The sequence below is a fragment of the Diabrotica virgifera genome, chromosome 9 (assembly GCF_917563875.1).
Source record: "Diabrotica virgifera virgifera chromosome 9, PGI_DIABVI_V3a".
NCBI classification, from domain to species: domain Eukaryota; kingdom Metazoa; phylum Arthropoda; class Insecta; order Coleoptera; family Chrysomelidae; genus Diabrotica; species Diabrotica virgifera.
Genome location: NC_065451.1, coordinates 52,981,015 through 52,995,406, shown reverse-complemented (window position 1 = coordinate 52,995,406; position 14,392 = coordinate 52,981,015). Strand labels below are relative to the sequence as shown.

General features: G+C 32.2%; 1 protein-coding gene across 1 annotated transcript in view; it reads left to right on the top strand.

Annotated features, from left to right (window-relative positions):
• LOC114327204 (probable multidrug resistance-associated protein lethal(2)03659) overlaps window positions 1–14,392 on the top strand; it is a 205,465-nt gene that overhangs the window by 107,814 nt on the left and 83,259 nt on the right. Inside the window, exon 5 of the mRNA XM_050660975.1 lies at window positions 6,017–6,173. Coding sequence (XP_050516932.1) covers window positions 6,017–6,173 — 157 coding nt within the window. The remainder of the gene's footprint in view (window positions 1–6,016; window positions 6,174–14,392) is intronic.

Sequence of the window (14,392 nt, the reverse complement as noted above, 5' to 3'; positions counted from 1 at the left end):
GTTAATCGGTGCTACTATATAGTACTTAGTCTACTGCGCTGTATTATAATATTACAATGCTGACAAAAAAAATCTTTACAAAGTGAATAAAACGCATAAATCATAAGAATTATTATTCTAATTTCACAAATTATGTATTAATTAACTACAAATAATTGAACTTTCTAAGTCCTAGGTTTTCACCCATGGGGATCGAAAGTAGAACCGGAAGTCGATATTTGAACTCTTCGTGTAACTTTGCTTTGATGGATAAAATATTTCGCTAATTTTTAGTCATTTTTACTAAACTTTCGGTCATAATTGTTTAAACGGAAATAATTTCAAAACCGGAACAAAAGATTTAAACTCGACTTTTCAATACACTTCAATTAATGTCACATGTACCATTTCTGCGAATCTGATATGGTACTTCGGTTAAGAACTTTTTAACGGGAAATGATATGAACCCAAAAAGCATCCGGTTCTTCTTCTTCTTGAAGTACCGTCTCCTATCGGAGGTTGGCTACCATCACAGCAATCTTAACTTTGTTGGCTGCAGCTCTGAACTATTGTATTTGTATAAATCCTCCTACGTCCCACATTTCTCTTTCCCGAGATATTTCCTTGGATTATGAGCCTTAGCGGGGAGTACTTTTCCCGTCTTATTATGTGGCCTAACTTCCGGTTAGAACTTTTTAACCGGAAATGATATAAAAACCAAATTTATACATTTGTTCTCATCTTGCTAAGGCACGTCGAATAATATATCTTATACTATTTCCATTTGCCACCATTTCGGTGACTTTCCAACGGTATTTTCCTATTGCAGCTCTAAAGCCACTAAAGGTCAAATATATCACATGTACTATTTCTGTGTCTATAATATGGCACTTCCGGTTAGAACTTTTTAACCGGAAATTATTTAAAAACCAAAATTATACATTTGTTCTCGTCTTGCTAAGGCACGTCGAATAATACATCGCTTATACTACTCCGGCGACTTCAAACAGTACTTCCGGTTTATTCTAAAATCCTAAGTCAAATTTCTCACCTTTAGTACCCATAGTAACCATATAAATAATAAATATATAAATATTACAACCAAATATTTTTTCTCATCTTACTAACGTACGTCGAATAATATATCTTATGCTATTTCAGTGACTTTCCAACGGTACTTCCTATTGCAGCTCTACAACCGCAACTCCGAGGTCAAATTTCAAATATATCACATGTACTATTTTTGTGTTTATAATATGGCACTTCCGGTTAAAACTTTTTAACCGGAAATGATATAAAAACCAAAAGTATACATTTGTTCCCATCTTGCTAAAGCACGTCGAATAATATATCGCTTATACTACTCCGGCTACTTTAAAAAAGCACTTCCGGTTTCATTTCTAAAACCGAAAATTCTAGGTCAGATTTTTCACCTTTAGTACCATCCTTGGATTATAAGCTTTCATTTGACACCTCATTTGTCATTCTACCTGGTATAATGACGGAGAAGTTATATTCGCGGTCGGACAGACCGACGGACAAACAGCCTAGATCAAATTTATTACCTTTAGTACTATCCTTGGATTAGAAGCTTTCATTTGACAACTCATTTGTCATTCTACCTGGTATAATGACGGAGGAGTTATATTCGCGGTCGGACGGACCGATAACCAGCCAGCCTAGGTCAAATATCCTACTTTTAGTACCATCATTGGATTATAAGCTTTCATTTGACACCTCATTTGTCATTCTACCTGGTATAATGACAGAGAAGTTATATTCGCGGTCGGACAGACCGACGGACAAACAGCCTAGATCAAATTTAGCACCTTTAGTACTATCCTTGAATCATAAGCTTTCATTTAACACCTCATTTGTCATTCTACCTGGTATAATGACGGAGAAGTTATATTCGCGGTCGGACAGACCGACGGACAAACAGCCTAGATCAAATTTATCACCTTTAGTACTATCCTTGGATTATAAGCTTTCATTTGACACCACATTTGTCATTCTAGCTGGTATATTGACGGAGGAGTTGTGATTACAGAGAGACAGACAGACAGACAGACGGACAGACGGACGTGGATAATTCAAGTTTTCACATTTTTTCAAAATTGGGTGAAAACAACAGAAAATTTAAATAAATACTACGACCATATAAATATTACAACCACCATGTATTTTGTTAAATTTTTTTGTCATTTCAAAAAATGTTCGTACTTAGATGTATTATTTTAGTAACAATTATTATTTATATGTTCACATTAAATACCAACAACAATGCTTTTTCAAACAAAACAAACAAATATGATTTTGCTTTTCTCATATCATCTTGAAAATGTTGAATAATGAAAAATAAAAAAGCAACTGCTATATCAAAATAGCTGGCCGAACCATCTCTAATAACCAATACCACGCCACGGGCCACGGCCATTCCACCTCAATGGGCGCCTCGCCTTAGGAGTATCTCTGAGAGAACATATTCGAAATGGGACGTACAAAACAGGACGAAGGTGGAATATGTTATTGGAAGAATTGCGCAAATGAAATGAAGCTGGATAGGACAGGACACGTGCCACGGCAAAACAACGAAAGGTGGACGAGAAACATTTTACATAGGAAGACCACAAAGACGATGGCTACATGACTTCAAAGCAAAAGTGGGGAGAAACTGGTACCAAATAGCACAAAACAGAGAAGAGTGGCGAACTCATGGGAGGCCTTTGTCCAGGAGTGGATGCAACCAGGCTAAAGAAGAAGTTATTGTTTTCTTTAGGGACATTCACTTAACAAGCTACTTGTTTTTATGGATTCGGCTGCCTCTAGAGATGTATATTCTAGGGATGAATACAGTCACTTAACTTCCACAATATTATTGTCACTTACTGACCCGTCCGGACAAGCTCGTAAAAACCCATAACCTTTTTCAAACACAGAAACAATCCACACTGCTTTACTATATTTTTTATTTTGATAGCAATTTCTGGCTGTTCTTCGTTTCTTATCAGATAAAACAATTGTTCCAGATATTGTTATCGCGTTTCCTCTTTTTACTTCTTTATCGATGATTATTCTGCCGCGCCGTTTTCATTTTCTAATATTCCATAATCTTTCTCTTCCTGCTCTTGAAGAAACTGTTTATTAGATTTTTTTCTTTCTCATTTAATTTATTCCGATCCAGATTAGCTCCATATAACAGTTTTAAGTTCTACTTCCATCAGACTAATCAATACGTTTATTTAACGTACCTATTATTAAGTTACAACACATTTTTTCTTTTTGTCTTATTTATTTCTGTTGTTTTTGTACAGAGAAGAAATCAATATAGATTTAAGATTTTTAAAATTGGTTGTTACCTATTATTCCTTGTATATTGATCCTTTTTTATTTTTAATATGAAGGTGAAAATATTTTTAACCTCTCCATATCTGTTTACATATTATCGTCCAATTGTTTTCCCTTTTTAGCTCACCACAAATGCAAAAAGTAATGGACAATGAAAATTTTAAAGATAAAGTAATAATTTCAATTAAAATCTTTAATAAACATAAAAGTGCGACAAAAGAGAAATACCATGGATGGTAGTTATTAGAAACACTATTTGACAAAAATGAAGACTATGCTCCAATTCCAATTCAAAATATAGTCAAATACAAAGCTTCAGAGATACATGAAAAAATGAAAATAAAAAAAGACAACTTTATGGTACTTAAAAACATTAAAATGCCAATTGCCAACTAGGGTTTAATCGAAACAGAAAGTACCGGCCCTAAATATATTAAAATCTAATACGGCCAAGGGGACTGAAAATATTTCAACAAAAGTAGTTAAATTAATTTCAGAAGGTCACGTTGATGCGTTATAAATAGACGTTATAGTAGTAGGCTTATATTACCTACTAACATTAAAACATTTTGTTGTACAAAGTAATTGATATGGCAACGCTGTTAGGATAAAGTTCTGTGTGACGCGATTGAAGCAGAAGGCACTGCTATCTATCGAACATAAATATTACCGATGGTGTAGATGGCGCTATGTCATGGCGGCACAAATTCTTAGCGGCAATTCAAGATATAATTCTTGTTTAACGAGATTTTTCATATGTTTAGGAAAAAATATTCAACATTTTATTGGAAATATTTTCCATTGTTACAGTTTTATATATGTTGTTATTGAAATTTTATCCAATTTCTTACCGGTAGCTTTATTATAAGCCGAAACATATTATTTTTTCCTACTGTGGCAAAACTGTACATTCAAAAATTTTAAAAAAATTCATAAGTATTTCCTAGGATTATATCTTTATGCTGTAAGAAAATTAACAAAATTGTATGTTTAGTTTTCCCGCTTTATACTTGAAAAAAAGGAGTTTTTTTGAGTTTTTTCGAAAACGAAAACATGAAGTTTGCTCAAAATTTGTCAAAATACTTCTAGTGATCACATATACCTTCTCAATTTTTTTCAAATTTTTTGAATGTGTAGTTTATTTTTGGGGGGGTTCAGATCAACCTTAAGAGTGTCCTCAATTTCAAAAAGAAAGAAGATGCCATAGAATCACAGACGATGACCTCAAGACAATCCTCACCAAAAAAGTTTCATCAGTGTTAACATATTTAAAAGACATCAAATTGTACCTATAACATTAAATTAATTTGTATTATATATTTAATGTAATACTTTGTATTGTCATATCCACTAATAACCCTGCGCGGTTGATGTGGTTTTGTGTTTTAAATAATAAAAAAAAAATCTACTATTTAACGAAATTAGTACCTACTTGATCAATTATTATTCTAAAACTGTCTACTTTCTATGTAAAAGGTAAAAGGTAAAAGGTATCATTATCTGTAAGATTCTCACGAATTTTAATTATACGAAATTTGAAGGGCTTGATAGCTTCTATCCTACTCGACCATCTTGTATCACTTAGGGGTTTTAGATTTAACTCAGGAACATCTAGTTTATAATATTTCATCTTTTATGGAGGAATAGAAACATAGTAAAAAGTAAACAATACAATAATAGTAATTAGTAATTATTAACACCAAATATAGAATACTTAAAATATTATTTATTTTTCAGTATTACCACAATATTTGATTTTTGAGACTTCTCTAGGTGTTCATGAAAAAATTAAAATTGAAAAAATGATTATCCCATTTAAAATAAATATTTCTTATTTACCAAACCTTCGGTTTTGCGCCCTTTGGGGGTTGCGCCCGCGTGCGTCGCACGCGTTGCACGCCCGGTTACGACGTATCTACCTCGTTTTTTCTTTCCGTGTGGTGTGTATTCTAATGCTTGCCTCGCTATGTTTGTCAGGTCTCCTTGGTGTGTCAAACCGGCAAACAGGTGTATGTTCTCAAAAAAGTTGATAGTGTGTATACAATTTTTTATTAATTCTGTTTGCCGGTTTGACCTACTTAGAAGCGTTTACAAGTCATAAAGTCTTTTTCAATTCCTTAGTGTGGGCCCCATACAACTCCATTTCCTTTTGCGTATGGTCTTAGATATAGGTTCCCGGTTAGTTCTTGTCCATAACTCTAGGTTTCTTATACGGTTTGGCCAGTAAATGTTAAGAATCTTCCTTAGGCATTTATTTATGAACACCTGTATCTCTCCGATACATTTTCTTGACACTTGCCAAGTTTCTGCTTCGTATAGTAGCACAGTCTTCACGTTGCTGTTGAATAATCGTATCTTGATTTTACTTGTCATCTGAAGTAAAGACCACATTTTCCTTAGCATATTGGATGCTTTTGTAGCTATTCCTATGCTCCCTTTTACGTCCTCCGTCTAATATCGTGCCTCCCAGTGATATTCCCATTTCTCTTGGTATATTTATTTTCATTATCTTAGTTTTTCTGACGTCTACGTTAAGTCTGACCTTCTTCTCTACCTCAGATACTTTTTCAGTTTTGCGTTGCATTTGTTGTCTTTTTTTTCTAAAGTTTTTTCCAAACTTCTTATGTTTTTAAAACTGTATGAATACGTAATACTATGTTCATTGTATTTAAACCTATATCATTTTTAGCATGGTTGGGCAAGAAAACTTCGCAGTTCAGATTGAAAACTGCAACTCGTACCGATGAAAGGGTAAGGCTAATGAATGAAATCATATCTGGGATTCAAGTAATCAAAATGTACACTTGGGAATACCCATTTGCCAAGTTAGTGGAGTTAGTTAGAGGGTAAGTAAATCAAGTTTACTTTTGTATGTTTATACTTGAAAATGCATTTCAGGAAGGGTTCAGGTGTAACATTATCATGGGCAATCTTTCTCCTTTTGAAGCCCATTGGAAACCACATCTTTAATATCTTCGAAATGATTTGTTGCCATGGTAACTTGTTTTATTTATAATAGTCTTTGGTAAGACTACTGGCTATATGCCTTGTGTATATTAGTCTTTGTCAATTCCAAACATGGAGATTCAGTCTATATACTTGAAAATGCATTTTAGGAAGTAAGTAGTGAAGTAGAAGTGAGTAGAAGTGAGGTAGAAAAAATGATTATATCGTCTAAGTAAGCAGAATAGATCTCATCTTGAAGGCCTCGCAGAATATCGTCCATAACTCTCTGAAAAGTTGCAGGAGCATTCTTGAGTTCAAATGGCATACGAACATATTCATAATAACCATTCTCAACATTGAATGCTGTCTTGGGAATATCGTCTGGGTGCATCTCAATCTGATAAAAGCCACTAGATAGATCAAGTGTACTCAAATAGTTGAATCAGTCTAATTTATCAAGTGTATAGATTATATTTGGTAACGGATATTTATCTGGAATAATTTTTTCGTTCAGCTTCCTATAGTCTACAACAATTCTCCATTCTCCATTTCTTTTTTCCTGGCGCATTTGCTTTTTTTTGGGACGACCCAAATGGGACTAATCCAGGCTGAGTTGCTCGGTCTAATGATTCCTCGTTCCAACATTTTGTTTATTTGACTATTTACTTCTGGTTTGTGAACAAAAAGATATCTATACGACTTGCTGTAAATAGGTCGTTCATCCTTAGTTTTAATAAAATGTTTAACTCTATTGGTAAATGTAAGGGGTTTATCTTCGCTATGAAAAAGATAAGAGTATTTATTGCAAATCCATAGAATATTTTGTTTTTCTTCAGAGTTCATATGAGAGGTACGGATTAAATTTTCGATATTAATATTCAAACACTAGGTATGTATGCATGGAATAATTCATGACAATTTTCGTCAAAAGAAACAGTATCGATTGGAGCATCTAATGTGACAAAAATTTCATCTTGAGTTCGGTTAAAGATTTCTACTAGGGTAAAACCGTCTATTGCATTCGAAAGACATGCAGGGATCATAAATTTTTTAAGTTATTCTTCTTTAGGAGCGATTGAGAGTAAAATTTCATAAATCTGCGCGCATGCACACACAGACAGTAAAAGTTCGTTGCTGATCTTTTAAGATAGGTATGTATGTATCTGTATCAGCGCAAATAAGTCATTAAAAGAATATATTAGTGTTTTTAGTAAATGTATTACTTATTATAATTTTTGGATTTGTCTTTCTCTGTAGTAAGATAATAAAATATTATTAGGTATAACATTTTTATATGTCTATTTGTCACCGTGTTGTGTAATTATATCCCAAACTTACGTGTCACTTAAAGAAGCTCGGTGGCGTAGTTGGTAGAGCGTTTGGCCAGAGATTGGAAGGTCGCGGGTTCCAATCCTGGACGATTCATATATTTTTTTTAATTTTTGGTTGTTTTAATAAAAATTTTTGGAGAGTTGTAGATAAGAAAGTTAGTTTAATATTTAAATAAAATACAAATAACCTGTTAAGTATATTTACTTCGTTGGAATTATATAATAGAAGGATAACTTCTTACGTGCGTACAAATTACACACACATTTTTTTTTTATTTTGCTTGGTCCTGGATAAATATACATCCTGATTTTTGCGAAACTGGAATTTTGGCTAAACTACAAGATAGCGATTTTTGTTTGAAGATTATCTTTAGATCAGATTTATAGTATGTTATAGGGATCCTGGAATATGGAGTAGTTAATTGGGAATTTACGAAATCCAACTTAGCGTTTAGATATTTTATATTATCTAGTCCTAAGAGACCATCGAAACTTCTATGAAGATCAAAAAGGTGTAATTTAATCCTACCTTCCTGATTAAATTCTGAAAAGATGAGGATTTCTGCACAAAAGTGCTTTTTTGTACTTTTAAATACTGCAGAGACAACAAAGGATTCGTAAGAGGTACAATTTTTATAAAAAAGGTTAGCTTTTTCTGCAATTAAGAAAGATTTAGAGGAACACCGGTATCTACCAGTAATTTTAATGGAGGATCGTGAATTTGGAAATACGGCAGTTCTCTTTTATTTGTGGACAAATTTAATTCTATTAAATCTGTTGGTTTTTAAAGAGGCTGTCTTGAAAATTTTGATTATGCTCTTCGTTAGCATCATCATAAGCTCATTTGGGGCAAAATTGGGATTTTGTGGCCAAGTATTATTTTGAGCTGGCTTGTTAAAGGTTTGGAAATTATTTTTGAATTGGGGAGTACTATTTCTAGTAGATGTTCTCATTGGAGCGGGTCGGTTAGGAACAAAATTTGAGTTTGATCGCCAAACATTTTGAGCTGGTCTATTAGAATTATTTTGGAAATTAGACTGATAGTTTTGGGGAGTGTTATTTTGGAAATTGGACTGATAGTTTTGGTTATTGTTCCTTGATACTCTTGATATCATTGCGAGAATCTGTTTGAGAATTTGGATAAAAGTTATAGTTTGCGTTTCTAGATTTATTACTATTATTATTATTATGATTGAAATTTTGATTCTTTTGATAACATTTAATGTTATCTTCTTTAGAAATGAATTGAATAGCTTATTCAATAGATTTCGGTCTCATTGCCCAAATTATGGGCCCTAAATGTTCTCTTAAACCCGCTAAAAATGTTTTTAGTGTTTGTTTATTAAAAAATTATCTTTTTTATGTGCGCTCCTGACCAAGATGGTGTAAATCAATATAATTATATATGGAATTTAATAAATCGAGCACCTTTTCATGAAACTGATAAGGTCGTTCGTTTGGTTTTTGTTTTAAATTATGTTTTTGTTTTAAAACTGCTATAAAATTGTTTTTGTTTTAAATGTTTAATAGATCTTGATTAAGGTAATTTTCGTCTCTGTGGTCATCAAAATTTAAAATAAATGTATTTTTTGTGCCATCCTTCCTTCTAATTTATTTAATATTCCGTTCAATAGTAAACAATTTTGAAAGCTGTTAGGATTAGTTGTATCAAAATAATGTCTTAACATTGATTCAGTTGCATTTATAAATCTATATATGTATACTACGGTCTCAATTAAGATGCAGTAGAAATAAACAAACTGGGACACGTTAAATGTTAATAAGAGCACTCCCGAATTATAATTTAAAATGGATAAACTTTGTAAATCATAATTTGGGATTTAAAAAGTTTATACATTGTAAATTATGATTCGGGAGTGCTCCTATTAACATTTAACGTGTCTTTGTTTGTTTATTTCTACTGCATCTTGATTGCGAATTTAGTATAGTTTATTTATGTTGTCATCAAAACGAGGAATAATGACTAAATTTGCTATTTCTAACTTAGGTACAATAATAGTAGCATTTGAAGTACTTGGTGAAGTCATTTTCTTTTTGTTTATTATTTTTCTTCCTTAATTATATACTTATCTATATAAAAAAACAAAAAATAACTAATAAGTAATCTTGACTATTATTTTCGCAAAATGATTCAATGGACAAAGGGGAGTCTGATAAAAATAAATAAAAATTTCTAGCTTACCACATTTATGCACTTCTGCTTGATGTCCCTGGAAATTGTGGATGTCCGGATTCCGGATGGAGGCCAAAATCACTGACAGTTTAAAAGGTTATGAAAAACGGAAACCCGGTTCTTTTTTCGTTTATTAGTTAAAAGTTAAAACCCACGAATATCCGCAATGGAATTCGACGAAAAATCCACTAAGACTGCGCCACTAATAGTTTCTGCCTTTTCAGAACGATTTTTCAAAAATAATTTTTAAGAATACAAGTGCGAGTATTGACTTTATTGCGATCTTTATATTTATAATGTAAAAAAATGCGACTTTATTTTACAAAGAAATATATCAGACCAAATTATAATCAATGAAATGAAATACATTACAAGTTTGAAAAATTAGCAATAATACACAAGTTGCAGTTTGGAAATAAGGTCGACCATAGTTCAGGCGCTGAGGCATCGGATTTCGGGTATTGGTCTATATAGGGTTAATGGCTGCTATAACTCTCGTTAGCCTTTTTTGTTTTTCCGATTACCTGGGTGGGCTTGAACCGAGCTTGAACTCACATACCTCACGGCGAAGGGAAGTGCTGTCAACCGCTAGTCACACTGGGCTATCCGATCGACCGATATAAATAAATTAAAGTTTAAATAAGCGCGAAAATGGCTATTTCCAAGGCTCGATTAATTAGTGAAAAATTAATATTTTAAGGCTAAAAGAGTTAGTAACCGTCATATTACACCTAAAACTCCGTTTTACAAGATGCCGAAGAATTTTTGTCCATAATTTTATTGTAACCCATTATTTTTAATTATTACTGTTCGCGCCTCCATACTACCTGGACTATTTAACATGACAAACATTTATATTGAACCTAAACAAATCATAAATATGTATTTATACAACATTAACACGAATCAAATATAGTTAGAAGATACAATGAATATAGTATATATTCGTCGGGTATGATCTTAAAAAATTTCATGAATCCATTTATTTGGTAACGTCAATCTACGAACAAAATTTATTATTAAACGGAAAATGCGTTCTTATACTCATTTCTTTCTTTCTTTCTCATACTCACTCTCATACATTTCTTAACCAGAAAGGTTAAATTTTTGAACACAAATGGAAAGGTCTCCTCTCACATATTGATTGTAAATATAATCCCTTTAATACAATATTAAAAAATAACCTTTGTCAAAAAAATGCAGTAGTCAAACTGCAAATTACTATATTGGGTAAATCATATTTGAACCATTTTAAATGATTATAAATAATTCTATAAAAAAACTAAAAATTAAAGTGTATTTTTATGAGTAGTCGATAACTGTTACATTAAAAAAGGCAACTAACTATATTATTATAAAATATAGAAAACAAGTAAAGAATATCGCTCACTGATTTCTATAGTGGCACAACCGCAAACATGGAGTTCCGAGATAATTGACCATGGAGTTTGATGTCATGACATAATAAAATACCATTCAAAATTACAATTTATGGATAAGAGGTCGACAGAAGAAACCAAATACTTATCAATGAATGGTTAAATATTACATTTTTTTCAATTGTATGGATTTCGAGAACTTTGATATAAATATGCCAGTATTGAATTCAAGTTTTACAGTGTTTTGGCGAAGATGGTCGGTCGTAAGTAGTGGCATAAAAAGTTCATAAAATAAACGTTTTTATTTTTAAATTTTTTAATCATGTTTTTATTCGCAACAAAGATATACTATATGAACACAACAATATTTTTCTTACTAATAACTACAAAAGAATTTTAAAATGATTATAAGTTATAGAAAAACGTTGTTTAAAGAAACAAGAATAAAAACGTGGAATGTATGTAAGTTGATGTAAAATTCACTGTGACTTTTATTAATTGCATTAGATTGAATAAGACACATTAGATCTTCATCCTTTTTTCTGGAAATTGGAATTTTATTTTGATAGACCCTATTAATTTCAATGTCTTTAAAAGAGAATACTTTGTTAGGATTTATGGTTCGTATTTCTTTGAATAAGTTGACCATTTTAAAATAAAATTTGTTAAAGGAAGTTTTATACAGGAACATGCTATGATTATCCTTTTCGAATTCCAGTATTGAAACATCACTTAACAAATACTTCTTCCTAAAGACCTAAAGTAATACATAAAGTCGAAATGAAAAAAACTTTGCACACCCTTACTTTTTTATCTTGTTTAACAAAATAAAAAGCATGGGTATTAATTCTTCCACCACTCTTTGCTACATTAACCTGTTCCATCAATGCACTTATAATTTTTAGCTGCTTGGAAATGTCTCCCAAATCCCAGTATAACTTAAAAACGCTCGTCTCTCTTCTTCTGTGCATTTCCGGTACATGTTTGCCTGCATTTTGTGATGTCACACGGATCTCTAACTGATCTGGCTGGAACGTGTATCTTCCTGTTGTACATTTGATGAGATTGTCTAGAGTTCCGGAGGCCTTTAATTCTGTTTTGTATCCACTCCTTACATTCTTCTTCTTCTTACATTCTAAGTGAAATATAAGAGAAAGTAAACCAATACTGACACAACTTTGTTCTTCCATGGCATAAAGTAAAGTATTTGAATTAAAGTAAATTATATACCGACACAACCTTATATTTTGGTGACACAAAGAGTATGTTTTTGCCAAAAAATTCATTCCATACTGGCACAACTTTTAATGTGCCGGTATAGACTAAAAAATAAGATATTTTTATTGAAGGTTATAAAAATTAAAAGTGGCATAACATTAGTTTTATGAAAATGTGCCGGTATTCCACGTACAAGCAACACAAACACACCTAAAGTCAACGGCATATTAAATATGTGACTGTATAGTATTACCGCTCGAGCGAAATGGAGAGAAATATGCACGTGGTACAACTCTACAAGCTACCTTTATGCCGGTTTCGTTCAATTATAAAGTGAAATTTCCTTATTTTTAAGTAGTGATTATCATAAAACACCATTTTCTAAAAATGTGCCACTATAGAACTCAGTGAGCGATATGGTCTGCACCAATGACTGACTTTCTTCATATTCATGTTTCCTCGTTTAATACAGGAATTTTCGTTATTGTTGTTTTTTTTTGTACGAGAATGCAAAAACCGTTAGTCACTTGAAATGTTACATTTAGGGTTGCATTTCTTAGAGGAGTCAATTTTATTTTTTAATAAGTAGGGGGGTTCAGTAGACGCTTAAGTTTAAGTTTTTGGAGTCGCCGCCCTTGTCCCCTACCGCCATCTTGGAAAAAGGGGAGCCAAGGGCTTTCGCGCTATATCTCCTAATATGTTGCATAAAGTAGCAACCAAACAGAAAACTTAATTACACATAAAATGTAGCAAATTAAATTTTATACAAATTTATATCTATTACTTTTTATCGTCAAGTGACCAACAAACAAGTTATAAACAAAAATAAGAGAAAATGTTGTAAGAAGTTTCCTTTTGGAAGTTATAACTTTTTTTCTCTTCATTTTACAATAAAATAACATCATAGCTAGGTCTGGATCCCGCGTATGAAAAAAAAGTTGATTAATAGCAAGCTGAAAATTTGTTAATAGCTTAAGGGTGTCTAGTCGGATAAACTTTGATATATGGGAACATTGGAACAGGGGCAGTTTTAATTGTGGAACAGTTTAAAAATTTGGAACGGTCAGACCACGAAAACGGCACATTTATTTTGTTCGATAGAACAGGCTTAAACTCTCCGAACAAAGATTAAACTCTCATGCAAAAATCAGACTGCTATTTATCACCTATCATAATTCCTGTCATTTGACATATTCTACATGTTCCACTCATTAAAACGCCCATTTGAGACTGTCAAACTAACGTCAGAACGTGTATGTATCGATCTGTAAATTGGTGCCGAAATTTGTAATTATTACTGTAAGTACTAGTTATCAAAATTAGTTTTCGCTCAAATAGTGACCAGTAACAGTAGTGTTACGTATTAATCATCAAGAACCAGCTGTTACTTTGGTCAGTAAGAGATGTTTTACTTAATAATCTTCCAACTTAAACACATACAGTCTCAAACGGTCAATAGTTTTCACTGTCGCTATCCCGTCCCAACGGACGCCAACGGTTAGGCAACCAGTATTGCAGTGATGTATCCAAGGTTATCACTTATTTCCAGACATCCAAAGCGTTAATATGTATAAACAAATTCAAGTTACTTTTGACTACATGAGTAACAATTTAAATCAATGTTCCCCCACTGTTAGCAGCACCATATGTTTTACTTATGGTGATCCAATTCTTCCAGTAATCTTACTAGTTCATATGCAACTGCTACTATGACTAAACAACATCCGAAGTATCCCAAGAAGACCGAAGCAATTTTATAATTGTTGTACGTCTCTATAGTATCCAATGATTGTTTATCCAATTTTTTTTCTTCATAATTTTTACCTAATATTATTTAAGATTTAGAAATTAACTGTTATAATATTTAGTTTTAAGTCCTTATTGTAATTAATTATTGTATAACCAATGTTCTTTGTGTCAATGACCATTGCTGCCGAGACACATAAATTTAAATAAAAAAAAACGCCCATTTGGTGATAAATAGCAGTCTGATTTTG